Raw genomic sequence first — 13,230 nt, 5'->3', positions numbered from 1 at the left:
AATTTTGAATTTGACCCATCTCATACAAAATCCTTTAGACTGATTTCCCCATAACCAGACTCTTAGGGCCGTCCTAAACTCCTCTAACTCAGGGGTTGGCAAACCACAGCCAGGGGCCGAGTCTGGCCCAAGGCCTGTTTATGTAAATAAAGTGTTCACCAGAACAAGGCCACGCTCATTCATGGCACAGTGTTTACGGTGGTTTTGGCACCACAACAGCAGAGGTGAGCAGTCACAACAGAAACCCTCTGACTCCCAAAAGCCTAAAATGTTCATTACTCAACCCTTTACAACACAGACTGCCAGCCCCTGCTCACCCCAAAGCTTCTCACTAGGAACTGAACACGGCAACAGCGGCCTTCCCGAAGGGCTCTGAAAACGCGTCGGCCTGTGGGAGGCTGTGTCAGGCACTCGCAGATGTCTTGTGGGTTTTTATTTGCACTCAGCACGGAGGCCCTACCTCTGAGCTTCTGCTCCAAGTGGAGCGTGACTATTTGTTATATTTCACATTAGTTGCCAAGACACGGCCAGACATGCGCCAGTGATGATCCACTAACTGAAACCATAAAGCCCTTGAATGTTTTCTGTGCCATTAAGGCCCCCACCCCAGGTTTCCCTCTGGCTCTTCCCTCCTCTCCAGGCCCATGTAAGTTAAATTCACAAGCTCACAGACTCAAACTCCATGTTACTATTCCAGAATCTTTTAAATGAGCTAAGATATAAATATATAAACACACCCAGGATTTAGCTGCTGGGGCTGGCACTGCGGTTCCAAAGCAGCAGGGTTAAACACACCCTGCTGCAAGGACATCGAGTCACCCAGATGGAGCACTCCAGAGAGCGGACCCCAAACCCTGGGCCAGCCTCACTAAGCTTTGGCTTTTGTTTACGATGAGTAATGCCAAAGACTTCCCCTTTGTGGAGTTTTACTTTCTCGCAGCCACCCTGGGATCCTGGTTACCTACGTGAGCGCCCCGCTGCAGGTTGGCGAAGTGCACGTCGGGGATGAAGAGGACAGGCTGAGTGTCCAGATCAAGAAAGGGCTTGAAAACTGTGATATCCATTCGTTTGTGAGAGGGGAGCAGTGGCACTTTAACATCAGAAACTTAAAAAACAAAAACAAAAACAAAAACAGGACACTACAGTCAACAGCTTATATACACAGACTCACGCAGGCCAGAGCATTTTCCTTACTGTTTAAGAAATTTAAATTGAAGCAGAATGAGAAACAGGTCATGCTGCCTGAACTGAGAAAAAAATCACAGCTTATGTGAAGAAACAGGTTGTTTGAATTTACACTAAAAATCAATTGCAAATCTTATCAAAACCAGAAGAGAAAAAGGCATCTTTAAACACACACAGACACATACATACAGAAGATCTGGAACAGAGGCGAAGCATGCTGAGGTTTTGTCTGAAAGACTAAAACTTACGACTGTATAAACGTAACTCGGGAGCAATTTCACCTTAGCTCTCCTCATTAAATAATTTATTCCAACAGCAACGTCCTCTTCGACATCAGAATATGCACTTTAACCTCACACCTTCATCTTCAGAACCAGACCTCAGGGAGGGTAAGAGTCAGCATGATTGTCTAGTTTTTAGGTATTAAATTATAGACTCCATCCTCCCCCACCGTCTGGCCCTGAAGTGCTCAGTGATGAGCTCTCCGAGGTAGTTATAGCTGCTTCCTGAAGTGACTTCGCGAGTCTGCACTTTGATGCTGGCGGGAGAGCCCAGACTAACGTGCTTCAGGCCAAAGTCCCCGGATGCTCAGAGAGCAGGCGTGGCCGCCCACGCCCTGCAGCACAGGGCAGCACCCGCACAGAGCAGCCTGTTCTTTCTCCTTTTAGTTGAGAGCTACAGGATTTTGTGCATATGAATACGGGTCACATTATAAAAAAGGAAAACAAAAAGAAAAAAGAAAAAAGCTTTCCTGGTGAAATGTCCAAACAGAAGCCTATAGAGTTTGCAAGTGTTAGAACGCTCAACCTAAGAAAACCGCACTCATTTGGAATTAAAACAATCTGAATTCCAAAGGATGTTATTATTGTTCTTAAAATGTTAGGTAAGTTCCAATTTCATCATCAGCTATTCGGGTGGAATGTGTGTAATCTTTCAGGACTGGACCCAGCAACCTGAACTATGGAGCCAAAGAGCCAAAATGGTCTGAACTCTGGGAAAATTCAGGAATCCTGCCAGTAGTTCCCTAAGAAAAGCACTTAGTTTAGCCCTTCATCTGTTTTTGTACCTCATAAAGAAGCAAAGCCACCGCTTCACAGTAGTTAAAAAAATATCCACTACTCTATCCTCTGCTTGAAAACCCCAGTCACTGTTCTGGGTGGAAAAGGTCTAAAACACTCGGTGGAAACACTTCTACTTACAGGCGTTCAGCTGGGAGCTGGGGTCAGGACACTTGCCTTTTCTTTTGCTTTGTTTTCGCTCTTCATCCCTGATTTTCCGTTCAGCTCCCTGTAAGTCAAGAGAAGACATGACTCTGTTTATCTGATCCCCTCGAGAATACCTAACTCTCCTCCTGGCCAGTGGGGGGAAAGTATCTCTTCCTTGGAGATGAACCGTGTTGCTTATTACATTCACAGAGCTTATCATAGCAGTTTCCTCAGAAAAGCCCAGTCTTAAAGCTATTTTTAACTATATGAAATTCCAGGAAACCATTTGTTTAAAAAACAAATAGAGCAAAATTTCCCTCAACAATGGATGTGGCCAAATTAAATGGAAGGCCAAGAAAATCTGCTAATGTACCACACACCGGCTTCAAAGACACAAGCTACTTCTCTCGTTGCCTAGTAACAAGAAAACCAAGGAGCAAATACAAGTTGATCCGACTCTGACTGCACTTCCCTGTAGAGGCAAAGTGGTCACTGAAAGCTGTGCTTCTGTCCAAGGACTTGGCATCAACTAAGTGACAGATTTGACCAACTACGACTCGCAAAAGCAAACATTTAACTAGAAATCTGCAGTCACTAAAAAAAAACCGTGTACTCCCAGGCCTACAGAGAGCACATATACACACAGTGCACACCAACCACACAAAGAATGGCCATGCCACACAACTGAACCCACGAGCACATGAGTAACAAACACGACCTAAAGCTAAGCAAGTAAGTGCAATAAAAACAAAACTACTCATTAGTCATTTTGCTTGACCTACTGACATTTATTTCTGGATGGCACAGATTTCTTTACAAAGTCAACCAGGTAAGTATGAACTGCTGGCTTATTTTTCTGTAAATAAATTTTCTGTTAGCAGAGAGAGGCAATAAAAATCATTCCACTCACTTTAACACTATTATACAATAAAATCACATTTTAAAATATGGAATACAAAACCACCTTCTGCCTCTTTCAGAAGGTTTTCATCTGCTAACGTATCAGTAAACATGCAACCTGCTTATGAACACTGCTATGTAACCCTGACATTACCTCCCGGACAGAGAAGAGGCAAGTATCGCCAGTCTGCTAGCCCTGACTGTCGGGGCTGGTTTCTCTCAGTCCCTTCCAGCAGGCTAAGAGTAACTTCACTGAGATGATAGAGCATGCCCCCTAAAAGGTTGTTGTACAAAATAGGACATTCCCCTCCTGACTTGTGAGCTCTACCTACAAAGAACGCTAAGATGAAATAACGCAGACCAGAGCCACCCTCCACACAGAAACGACTAAAAAAGGAAACAACAAAATGCATGACAAGGGATTTTTAAGGCTCCAACCACGAGGCAGTGAAGAACAGCAATTCTTGAGAAGCAGGAAGCACGCGGCGAGCCCTCCAGGGGCGGCCCGCCCTCCCGGGGCTTCCAGGCTGCGGCCTAGGGAGGGGTGTCCGGCGGGCTTGTTGGGCCAGGTTCCCCAGACTGGGGAGGCAGAGGTGAAGCCCACAGACATCAAGGTGGCGAGCCAAAGTGACAAAGCGGAAAGTTACAGGAGAAAGAACCCAGAGGTCTTCAGAGGGCCCCCGAGGACTCAGCAGAGAGAGCACGGGGTGAGGAAGCCACCCACGGTCGGGGAATAAAAACCATCTGAAAAGACGAGAGAGCAGGGCCCAACACTCACGCAGGGCCCAAAACGGTGCCTGTGCCCAGCAATCAGACTGAAAACACACCCAATCCACAGGGCCGTGGCGGCAGAGTCAGGAACACCTCACCTCAGGAGTGGACAATAACAGGCCTGACTCTGAGAACTGGTCCAGACCCACCACTCAAACTGCAAATGCGAGACCCGAAAGGGTCAAACTGTTTCCAAGGAACATCGCTAGATCTCAGGACAAAGCTCAAGAAGAGTCACAGGATTACAAAAGCACCCAGCACCCAACAAGGTAAAACTCAGGACGTCTGGCATCCAGTGAGGCTGCAGGCAGCCAGGGAGGCAGGAGAGCACGAGTGCAGAGGATGATCAAGCCACCGAGACAACCCAGAACCAACAGGGAAGTTACTTAGTTAACACGGCCGCTGAGGCTGCAGTTCGTATGGTCAAAGCCAGTGGAAAAAACTGAACGTGGTAGGAAGAAGCTTGAAAGTTATGAAACAGATTCGAATGGATATTCTAGAGATGAAAACTACGTCTGGGATGAAAAATACAGGGGAAAGGATTACACCGTGTAGACAAGGCAAAAGGAAAGATGAGGGGAACTTCAGGGCATAAAATCGGAACTATCCAAAATGAAACACAGAGAGAAAAGGCTGTCCAAAAAAATAAAAAGAGCATCGGTGAGCCGTGGGACACCTTTAAGCAGCCAGACCACGTGTGACGGGCGATCTCAAAGGAGGAAGTTGCAAACACAGGTGAAGAAATAACAGCTGGAAGGTTTCACACGTGATGAAAACTGTAAACCCACAGATTCCAGAGGCTCAATGAGCTCTAAGAAGCCGAGAGACACACATCAAGGACTCAAAACCAGTAAAAAGAGACAATCTTAAAAAGTCATAGGAAAAAAAAAAAGACGTGTTAAATACAGAAGAACAATGATAACGATGAGCGATTTCTCATCAGAAACAACAGGAGCGTGAAGAGGGAAGAGCTGTATCTTTAAACACTGTTAGGAAAAAGAGTCAACTAGAATTTTACAGCTAGCAAAGAGAGCTTTCAAAGTTGAAAGTGAAATAAAGGTTCAGACAAACAAGAGCTGAAAGACTTCGGCAGCAATAGGTACACACACTGCAGGAATGTTAGAGAAAATCCCATGACATCATGCAGAACCTGTCAAGCTGTTTTGACTCTTTCTTTCTCTCTGTCGACAACTAAGGAGACTGATCCGGGGCAATCCCACCAAGACGCAGGACAGAGTTAATCTGGACCGTCTGCTCCCAGTCAAAGCTACAGTGACTGTCACTCTGATGAAGGAGAAGGCCAGCTGTGGGAAGTAAGCGCCAACGACACTCTTCTCTGTCAGGATGGACCAGGGGTGTATATACGAGCTCACAGAAAGGGGAGTGGCCACATTTCCATTGGTTAGAGCGCCAACGTCTGTTCCTGTTTTCTCTGAAAAAGTGTTGAACTGCTGCTACTTCTGAAATAAGAGCAAATTCCATTTATCGAACTAGTTAAGCAATTCGTAATAGAGTGCTGATGAAACGTTCTTCTTAGAAGAGAAAAACAACGTAAATACCTCTGAAGGACATCAAAAGATGTCTTATTTCTAGTTTCTTACTACAAATGTACAATCTGTACTACAAATGTGGACGTGTAGGTTCGTAACACATGAGAGCTGTAAGAGCCAGCAAAGGGAAATGAACGGACAGGCACCAAGTAGCAGGTGAGTCAAAGCTGAGAAAAGAGGGACTCGAGGAGGCAGGTGGAGAGTCCCAAGAGAAGAGGCAGCACAGGACAGACCCAGGACAATCAACCACAAGGTTAAAACTAGAGGCACAGATTCAGGAGAAGGGGTGGGGTCACAGCGGGTTTCATGGGTTTGAAAGGTTCAAGGACTTTGAAAATTAATTACACACAGCACATACACATTGTCTTCTCACGCAGGATTTTATATTACCCATAATAGCTGAGATTAAAAACTGGGGATAAACACAGTGTCTAGTTTCACCTGCTGTGTCCCTTAGGTACCTCGCTATTACAGGACACTCACCACCACTCCTACACACACGAGGGCTGCAAGCGGGAGAGGAGACCAACGATTTCCTCTCCGTGTAGACCTCTACTCCAGCAAAGGGGAAGCAGGTAGGGAATATTTTTCAGGGGCCTTACAGAGAAAGCCAGCCCCATGAAGGCCGAGGTGACTGGGCTCCTGGTGACAGGCCACACAGAGCCCTTCTACATGCGGATGCCTGGTTTTGTGTGATTTCCTTTTACTACCAACAGAGCTCACAGCCCGGTAATAAAAACACAGTGATGGACTCTGGCCTCATATTTGACATGCTCTCCAAGACCTTGGATGATATGTTCCCATCACATGTGATCTAAATGTACAGATGAGCATGCAAGGAGCAACTCCAGAAGACGAAACCACGTGCTGTCCCAAACCACAAGTTTGCAACTTGAAGAAAAGGCCTTCTGATTCACAGAGTGCATCGGCACGCACTCACACAACAGAGAGAACTGGTTTCTAAGCTTTGTACGTCTGCCAAGTAATAAAATAACTTTGGACCATTCATGAAGCCTTTCCTCTTTTCCATTTTCTAAATGAGCTACCAATACAGGAGCCTCCCTCGAAAAGTCTTGATATTAAAACAAAATTTGTTTAAGAGCACAAATCAGTGCTGTTCCTCCTCCTGGTCTTTACCATCTGATGTGGAAACCTGAGCTCATGCTAACTGGTGCTGACATCCTCTCACACAGCAGAAGTCAGAATGTGAGCTGTGGGCCAGCATCAGTCCACAGACAGTACAGCCCGAGTAACGCCACGTAGAAACTGAGTAAGCATTTGGAAAGCAATTAGAATGTCTGTTGAATCAAATAATAAAAAATTGGAGCCTTTAGTTTGCATGACTTTATGTTTCATTTTACTTTTCTTGCAATTCATTTGAATTTTTCTTGTACTTTACAGATGCAGAAGTAGTTCATGTTGAAATAAAAGATACGGTCTCGCCAGAGACAGTTGGGGGACACTGCTCTAAGAGACCTGAGCCCTGAGGACAGGCCCTGACCCAGATGCAGGCCACAGGCAGCCCTGAGGACACGACGTGAGGCTAGCCAAGTCTCGTAAAGGACAAACACCTTCAAAAAAAGAACTTACTTGTGAATTCTAAAGTCAAGGAAAGTTATTAAACAGACATGGAATTTCTTTAGAAATAGTAGATACGAAATTTTTTTTTAATTGAACCGATGTCCTGCCTAGATTTTTAGAAAAAGAACATGGACATTCCTAATGTTTTTCTTTAGGTTTTCTTTTAGCTAAAAAGAAGAATGTGGTATGAAGGAAAGAAATTTGATTTAGGGTCAGAAATCCCTGCTCTATACTAGATGTGACCTGTCATTTGTAACATGCAGCGTACGTGCAAGCCCTGTGGTGGGCAGACTAACACCCGCCCCCAATGTCCACACCTGATCCCCAGAACCTGTGACTATGTCCGCGTACACAGCAAAGGAGAAGGAGGCTGCTCCTCAGCTGACTTTAAGACACGGAGAGTACCCTGGGTCATGTGCGTGAGCCCACAGAATCACAACGGTCCATCAGAGCAGAAGACCCAGGGGACGAGGTGTGGTGATGGAAGCAGGGTGAATGACGTGCTGTTAGACCCCTGGCTTTGAACACAGAAGGGGCCACGCACCAAGGAATGCGGGCAGCCTTGAGAAGGCAGAAAGCAAGGAAATGCGTTCTCCCTCAGAGACTCCAGGAAGGAATCAGCCTTTCAACACCGTGATTTCAGCCCAGTAACACTCGTGCCAGACTCTGACCTATGGAACCGTCAGGTACAGATGGGTGTTGTTTTGAGCCACTAAGCCTGTGGTAATTTATTAACAGCAACAATAGAAAACTAATACCATCTAGTACAGTATCAGGCACATGACAGGTACTCAATAAATGTCATGAACCTGGGCGTCCGAGGGAGCCCTGTGCACCTGGAACGTGTCAGGCTCATCCGCTGGGGCCAGATGCTGTGCTCCGGGTACCCAGAGCACAAGGTGGACACCGGGCCTCGGATGGCAACTGTCTTCCCAGTGTCCTAGTACCTTCTCAAAATCTTTGTAACAGAGACGTCTTAACAGGGTGAAAAGAGGAGACTAGCAAAAACATACCGTCCAACATTTCTGAGTGGGAGAAGTCAAAGTCTTCTTCACTCTGAGTTCAACAGACGACTCTGCCCCGTTCTTGGGACACCCCTGTCTCCAACCCCCAAGACACAGGGGCCCTACTAGCTTCTCTCTGGAGTTAATGCAGCTGAGCTCCTGGCTCTGCTCCTGGCAAAACTGACCATCTTTTCTCCAGGAAAAAAGGAGTTGCACTAGAGAGAGGAAATGACACTGAGATCACTTGGGCCCACGGCCTCTTCCTGCCTGCCTGCTGCTGTCCAGAAGAATCTGAACCACATCTTCTGCCTCAGTGAGCTGGCGACAACCTGCCAAAGGGCTGGATGCAGGTGGGCTGGTGACAATTCGTCCACCAAGAGTCCTCAGAACCAGAGCTCAAGGAGAGCCAGCCACTGCCCGCAGGTCCCCAGGCAGAGGGGCCGCCAAGGACTGGGCACAGCTGGCACCTGTCCCAGAGGCCTCCCCATCAGACACGCCACCAAAATGTGCTCGTTGCCCTTCTAGTGTTTCTTGACTCCAAAGATGATTTTTCTCCCCTTTACAGTGTGACTGTGTGTGGCTCACATGAACTGCTGGTCTTTTCTTGTGAGGAAGAGTGCACCCCACATACTTTATTCTAAGTGTCCCTGCCCAGCTGAAAGCCTTACCTTGTCACAGAAGACTTTGATCTGGCAGTACGCCCGATGCACAGGCTTGTTGCTACGGTTGTTGTAACTATAGGTGTCAATCTGGATGTTCAGAGGCAAGCCCTTCACGCCCTTCTGGGATGAGAAATCCGTGCTCAAGCAGTTGACAGAGATGAAGACCTGCAAAGGGAAGGAGAGGCGCCGACAGTGACTTTCGCGCAGCTCACGAGCCTGCTCGATTCCTGAGACCACTGTACGCGTTCCCACCGGGGCCTGGCTTCTTGTTTGAAAGAAAATTTTTTTAAAGAGGTGATAAAGAGTCTATTTTAAAGCTACTTTTGGTTACAGGAATGGCAAGAAAAACAGACAGCAGCTTTGAGCCCTGTCAGTGCTCCCTCCCAGCAGACTGACTCAGCACCACACAGGGGATGAGGCTGGTGGATTTCTCCATGTCATTTTTAAATGTTCCAAGTGGCACGGGTTCTCTCTGCAGCTGTTTTACAGCTTACGATAAACTCTGGAACCCTGCCTGCAGTTACCGCCTCCCGGGTAACCCGGGGTACCTATGTCTAATATTCTGGACTTTATGAAACCAGGGAGCCCTGTTACTAAAGTGGTATGAAGGCTGTTACTTAGATCCAGGTGGATCTTGCACAGAAAATGAACATGCCCCACTTCCCCGTTATATCTGTGATTCTGAATTTTAACCTCTCCACATACCGTCACACAGGTTTTGAGCTTCAATGCATTTAGTCTTAGAATCTATTTCTGATGCATGAGCACCACATAGTGGGTGTTACTGGAATTACAGTCTTTAAAACAGAACACATTTCAAAGACCCAAGACCCTTGTTCCAGAACTTGCTCCAAGACTCCTTCCAGTCTGTGAGTGGACAGCCCTATAGCCCTAACAACCAAGAACAGATCTACCACAGTCGTGTGGGGTGCCACTGGCTGAAGCAAGACCTAGAGAGGGAGCAGACCCTGTAAGAAGGTGAGATAAGTGAGAAGGGGGTGGGAAGAGAGGGGAAGGAGGAAAAACTACAGCCACCAGGACAAAGAAGCTGGATTACCTTGAAATCCTCTTTTAAAGGGAATATCACTTTGGGTCAGAGACTTACAGGAATTGTTGAGGGTAAAGTATGCAGACGGCTGAGCCAGGGTTTTTACCCCTGCTCTAGTCTAGGCACTGTTTATAAGTAGGAAGAGACCAAAAACATCCTGAAAAGACTGAGAACTTGTCCAAATAAACAGATTCACAAGTCGTCTCACCCAGTCCCCTCACTGGTCCGCTCACTGTCCCTGGGACACCGTCCCTGCCTCATCGCTGTGTCCTCATCCCTCCCCCTCTTCCCTCCTGTTCCCCCTCCTCCCCAGTCCGGTCGCCTCCCAGCTCCTTTCTGCTCTAAACCTGAAGGTCCAACTCAGGGCGCCGCTCCACTGGGTGCCTCACTCACCCACAATGAGACAGGGAGCCACTGGCAGTGAGCCTGTGTCTCGGGACCCACTCTGGGCTCCTGCTGTATACACACAGCCTCATTTCAAAGTCACCACAATGTGGAGTGTTAGCCTTTGTTTACAGGTGAGGCCTGGAGAGATTTTTTAAACTGTCCACAAGGTAGAAAGCAAAGAGCTAGGACTCTTATCCAGAAATTTCCCCTTTACACCCTGCCACCTCTCTCCCCCAAACCGCCTTTCTATCCTAGACTACTCGCCTGGCTCTTCTTCCCTGCCGGGAGTGGTCTGCCATTTCCACATGAGCGTTTTATGTCTGACTGGACTGTAAATACTCAGTACGCTGTGTCCATCTTCTCTCCTTGGCAACTTTCTTAACACTCAGCACAGTTCCTGATCTAGGATTGCCTTATCTTGCCTATGATTTTTCTTTCCATTTAACTCAATTTCAGTAAATAAGCAAATTGCTTTAATTTTTTAAACACCTAAATCTAGGTATGTAGCCCAAAATTGACATGTATGAATCTCAAATCTATTACAGAAACTTAATGCTTTGACTTTATATCTTTTCCTACATATTTTTAAGAAACATTTCACATACAATCCATAAATCCAAGTTAAGGAGGTAGTCTACACAATACATGAATAAAAGACAAGTAAAGGCAGCAGAAAAACAGAGGGAAAGACAGACAGAAAGACCCAAGCAAACACCCAAGCAATAAAGTAATCAAAGCCCCGCATTTTTAATTTTACAACTAAATGGAAAATCTAAACTTTTCTCTATCATCCTAGGCCACATGGCTCAACTCCCAACTCAAAAACAGCCGCCTGGGAAAGCTACACTTTACCCTCAACAATTCCTGTAAGTCTCTGACCCAAAGTGATATTCCCTTTAAAAGAGGATTTCAAGGTAATCCAGCCTAAAACCTGACCTCCCCTTGCCTCCCAGTGTCAAGTTTCTATTCAAAGCAGAAAGAAGCAGGAGCCAAATCCCAAAATCAGCGTAAACACGGAGCCATCAGAGAGACATGACCCTCAATGTGACTCCAGATTACTTGCCATTGCTTTCCTATACACATTCTTCTTCTGTTTTTTATATCTGCTCTTTCCAAATTTGGCAGTTTTCTAAATGAATCAAAGTAAAGTTTACAGCATTCCTAACTCAGCATTAAAAAAGGCCACCTTGTCTAGATATACATGCAAATATACCAATAAACAGTGATCAAGATGTGCCACATCTAGTCCAGGACGTGAGGCACAAGGACAGGGGCTGAAGACCTGCAAGAGGAAACGGGGGCGGCACAAGAACCAGCAGGACGGTCATGAGGACAAGCTGGCACTGAGGGGGACACGCACGCCGCGTTTAAGCGTAAACCAGAGGCTTGCAAGGAGGCATGATGCCTTACGTATGTTCCAGCAAGAGGTAACGTGGTCAGCAGGAAAGGCTTTGGTCTGAAAACCAAAACATCTAAGTTTTGGTCCCCGCTCCACCACGAATTAGTGCTGTGACAGTGGGCAAGGGTCCCATCTGTCAAATGCAAGGTCTTTTAGGCGACTCCTAACTGCAGGGTCCTATGATTATACTTACACTGAAAGATGATGAATCCTTCATCTCTACTCTGTATTGACTTGTGACAATAATTCTGGGTAACCAACTTTTTACAAAGCGTATTCTTTTCAGAGTATCACCTTAGGCTGCCACGTAAAGTAACCACACCAACTTCATACTTGTATAAAATCAAGAATCTTATGAAGTGGTGGTTCTCAAAGTGTGACCAGAGCATCAGCACTGCCTGGGAACTCGAGTGCTTCACACCCCTGACCCAGCAGGAACCCCCGGCGACGACAGCCCTTCCCAGGGACCGCGAGGCCACACCTAGTTTCTGCTCCCATTGGCCTGGGGTGGGTTTCAGACACCAGGGCTGTTTTAGGTCCTCCCAGGTCATTCTGAGCTCAGTCAGGATAAAAGCCACTGCTGTCAAGTGGTTACACTTCTACCCTTTTGATCCACAAAAGGTCTCCTTTGGCTCCAAAACTCTGAGATTATTACAAGTCCCAATATATGGTTTCCTTTCTTTAAAGAGCTCAGATACGCTTACATGTATTTATGTGTGTCCCATCAGGTTTTTTTAATTAGAAACATTTTTATAGAGGTACAGCCCTACCAAATAAGGAGAATATTCACTTAATCTATGGAAAGGTAAGGATCGAAGCATCTACTCAACCCTCCTGTTCAGCAAGGTCGTGTAAATCCTCAAGAACTCCTAGTTCAAAAGACAGTGCCCAGAAAAAACCTATAAAAACCTATCAAACGTTACTTCTTACAGTTACTCTTCATGTGATGTTTGATTTTCATGGGGGCTGACTTGTGTTCAGGTGAGGGTGTAAGGCTGACTAGTGGTGTCACCCCACAGAAGACTGAGACAACCAGCCCTCTCTGTTCCTGGGGCCTGGTACCCAGCATGCGCTCAACATGCAAGTTTTTAACAAAAGAAGGAAAATGCAGAGGGAATAGTGAATAAATATGACCAAGAGGAAGTACAATGTAGACACATAAAATAGCTTTCATGTACTTCTCTAAACCAGGAGGGGGCTAACTTTTTCTGCAAAAGGGCCTGATAGTGTTTTAGCCTTTGTGGGCCACATGTGACTAGACTACCCCACTCTGCAGGAACAGTGCAAAAGCAGACACAGACTATACAGGAATGGATGGGTAGGGTGGTATCTTGAAAAAACCTTAAAACTTTATTTACATCCGCAGGCACCTGGCTGGCGGGGGCCTGAGAGCTGCAGTTTGCTGACCTGCGACCTACACCGTTTTCTAGGTTGCTGTGCAATGTGGTCAATAGTGAGGAAGCACTGCTGCCCCCTTTGTAATTCACTATTTCCACTTCCCACATACGTGATCTCCTGAGAAGATGCCCCGTGCGGAT

General features: G+C 46.4%; 1 protein-coding gene and 1 long non-coding RNA gene across 7 annotated transcripts in view; one reads left to right on the top strand and one right to left on the bottom strand.

Moving 5' to 3' along the window:
* LOC116668882 overlaps positions 1-7,140 on the top strand; it is a 36,385-nt gene extending 29,245 nt beyond the window's left edge. Inside the window, exon 3 of the long non-coding RNA XR_004326112.1 lies at positions 7,013-7,140. This is a non-coding gene — a long non-coding RNA (uncharacterized LOC116668882). The remainder of the gene's footprint in view (positions 1-7,012) is intronic.
* GRHL1 (grainyhead like transcription factor 1) overlaps positions 1-13,230 on the bottom strand; it is a 47,162-nt gene that overhangs the window by 8,163 nt on the left and 25,769 nt on the right. For 5 of the 6 annotated variants that reach the window (XM_032497011.1, XM_032497012.1, XM_032497009.1 and 2 more), the window contains 3 exons: positions 8,865-9,023; positions 2,385-2,472; positions 966-1,105 (listed from right to left, as the gene is read on the bottom strand). In XM_032497011.1, the coding sequence (XP_032352902.1) occupies positions 966-1,105; positions 2,385-2,472; positions 8,865-9,023 (387 nt within the window). The remainder of the gene's footprint in view (positions 1-965; positions 1,106-2,384; positions 2,473-8,864; positions 9,024-13,230) is intronic. The other variant, XM_032497008.1, reaches the window with a different exon arrangement.

The sequence above is a fragment of the Camelus ferus genome, chromosome 15 (assembly GCF_009834535.1).
Source record: "Camelus ferus isolate YT-003-E chromosome 15, BCGSAC_Cfer_1.0, whole genome shotgun sequence".
Classification (NCBI taxonomy): domain Eukaryota; kingdom Metazoa; phylum Chordata; class Mammalia; order Artiodactyla; family Camelidae; genus Camelus; species Camelus ferus.
Note: the sequence above shows the minus strand (reverse complement) of the source record. Positions and strands in the feature narration are given on the sequence as shown.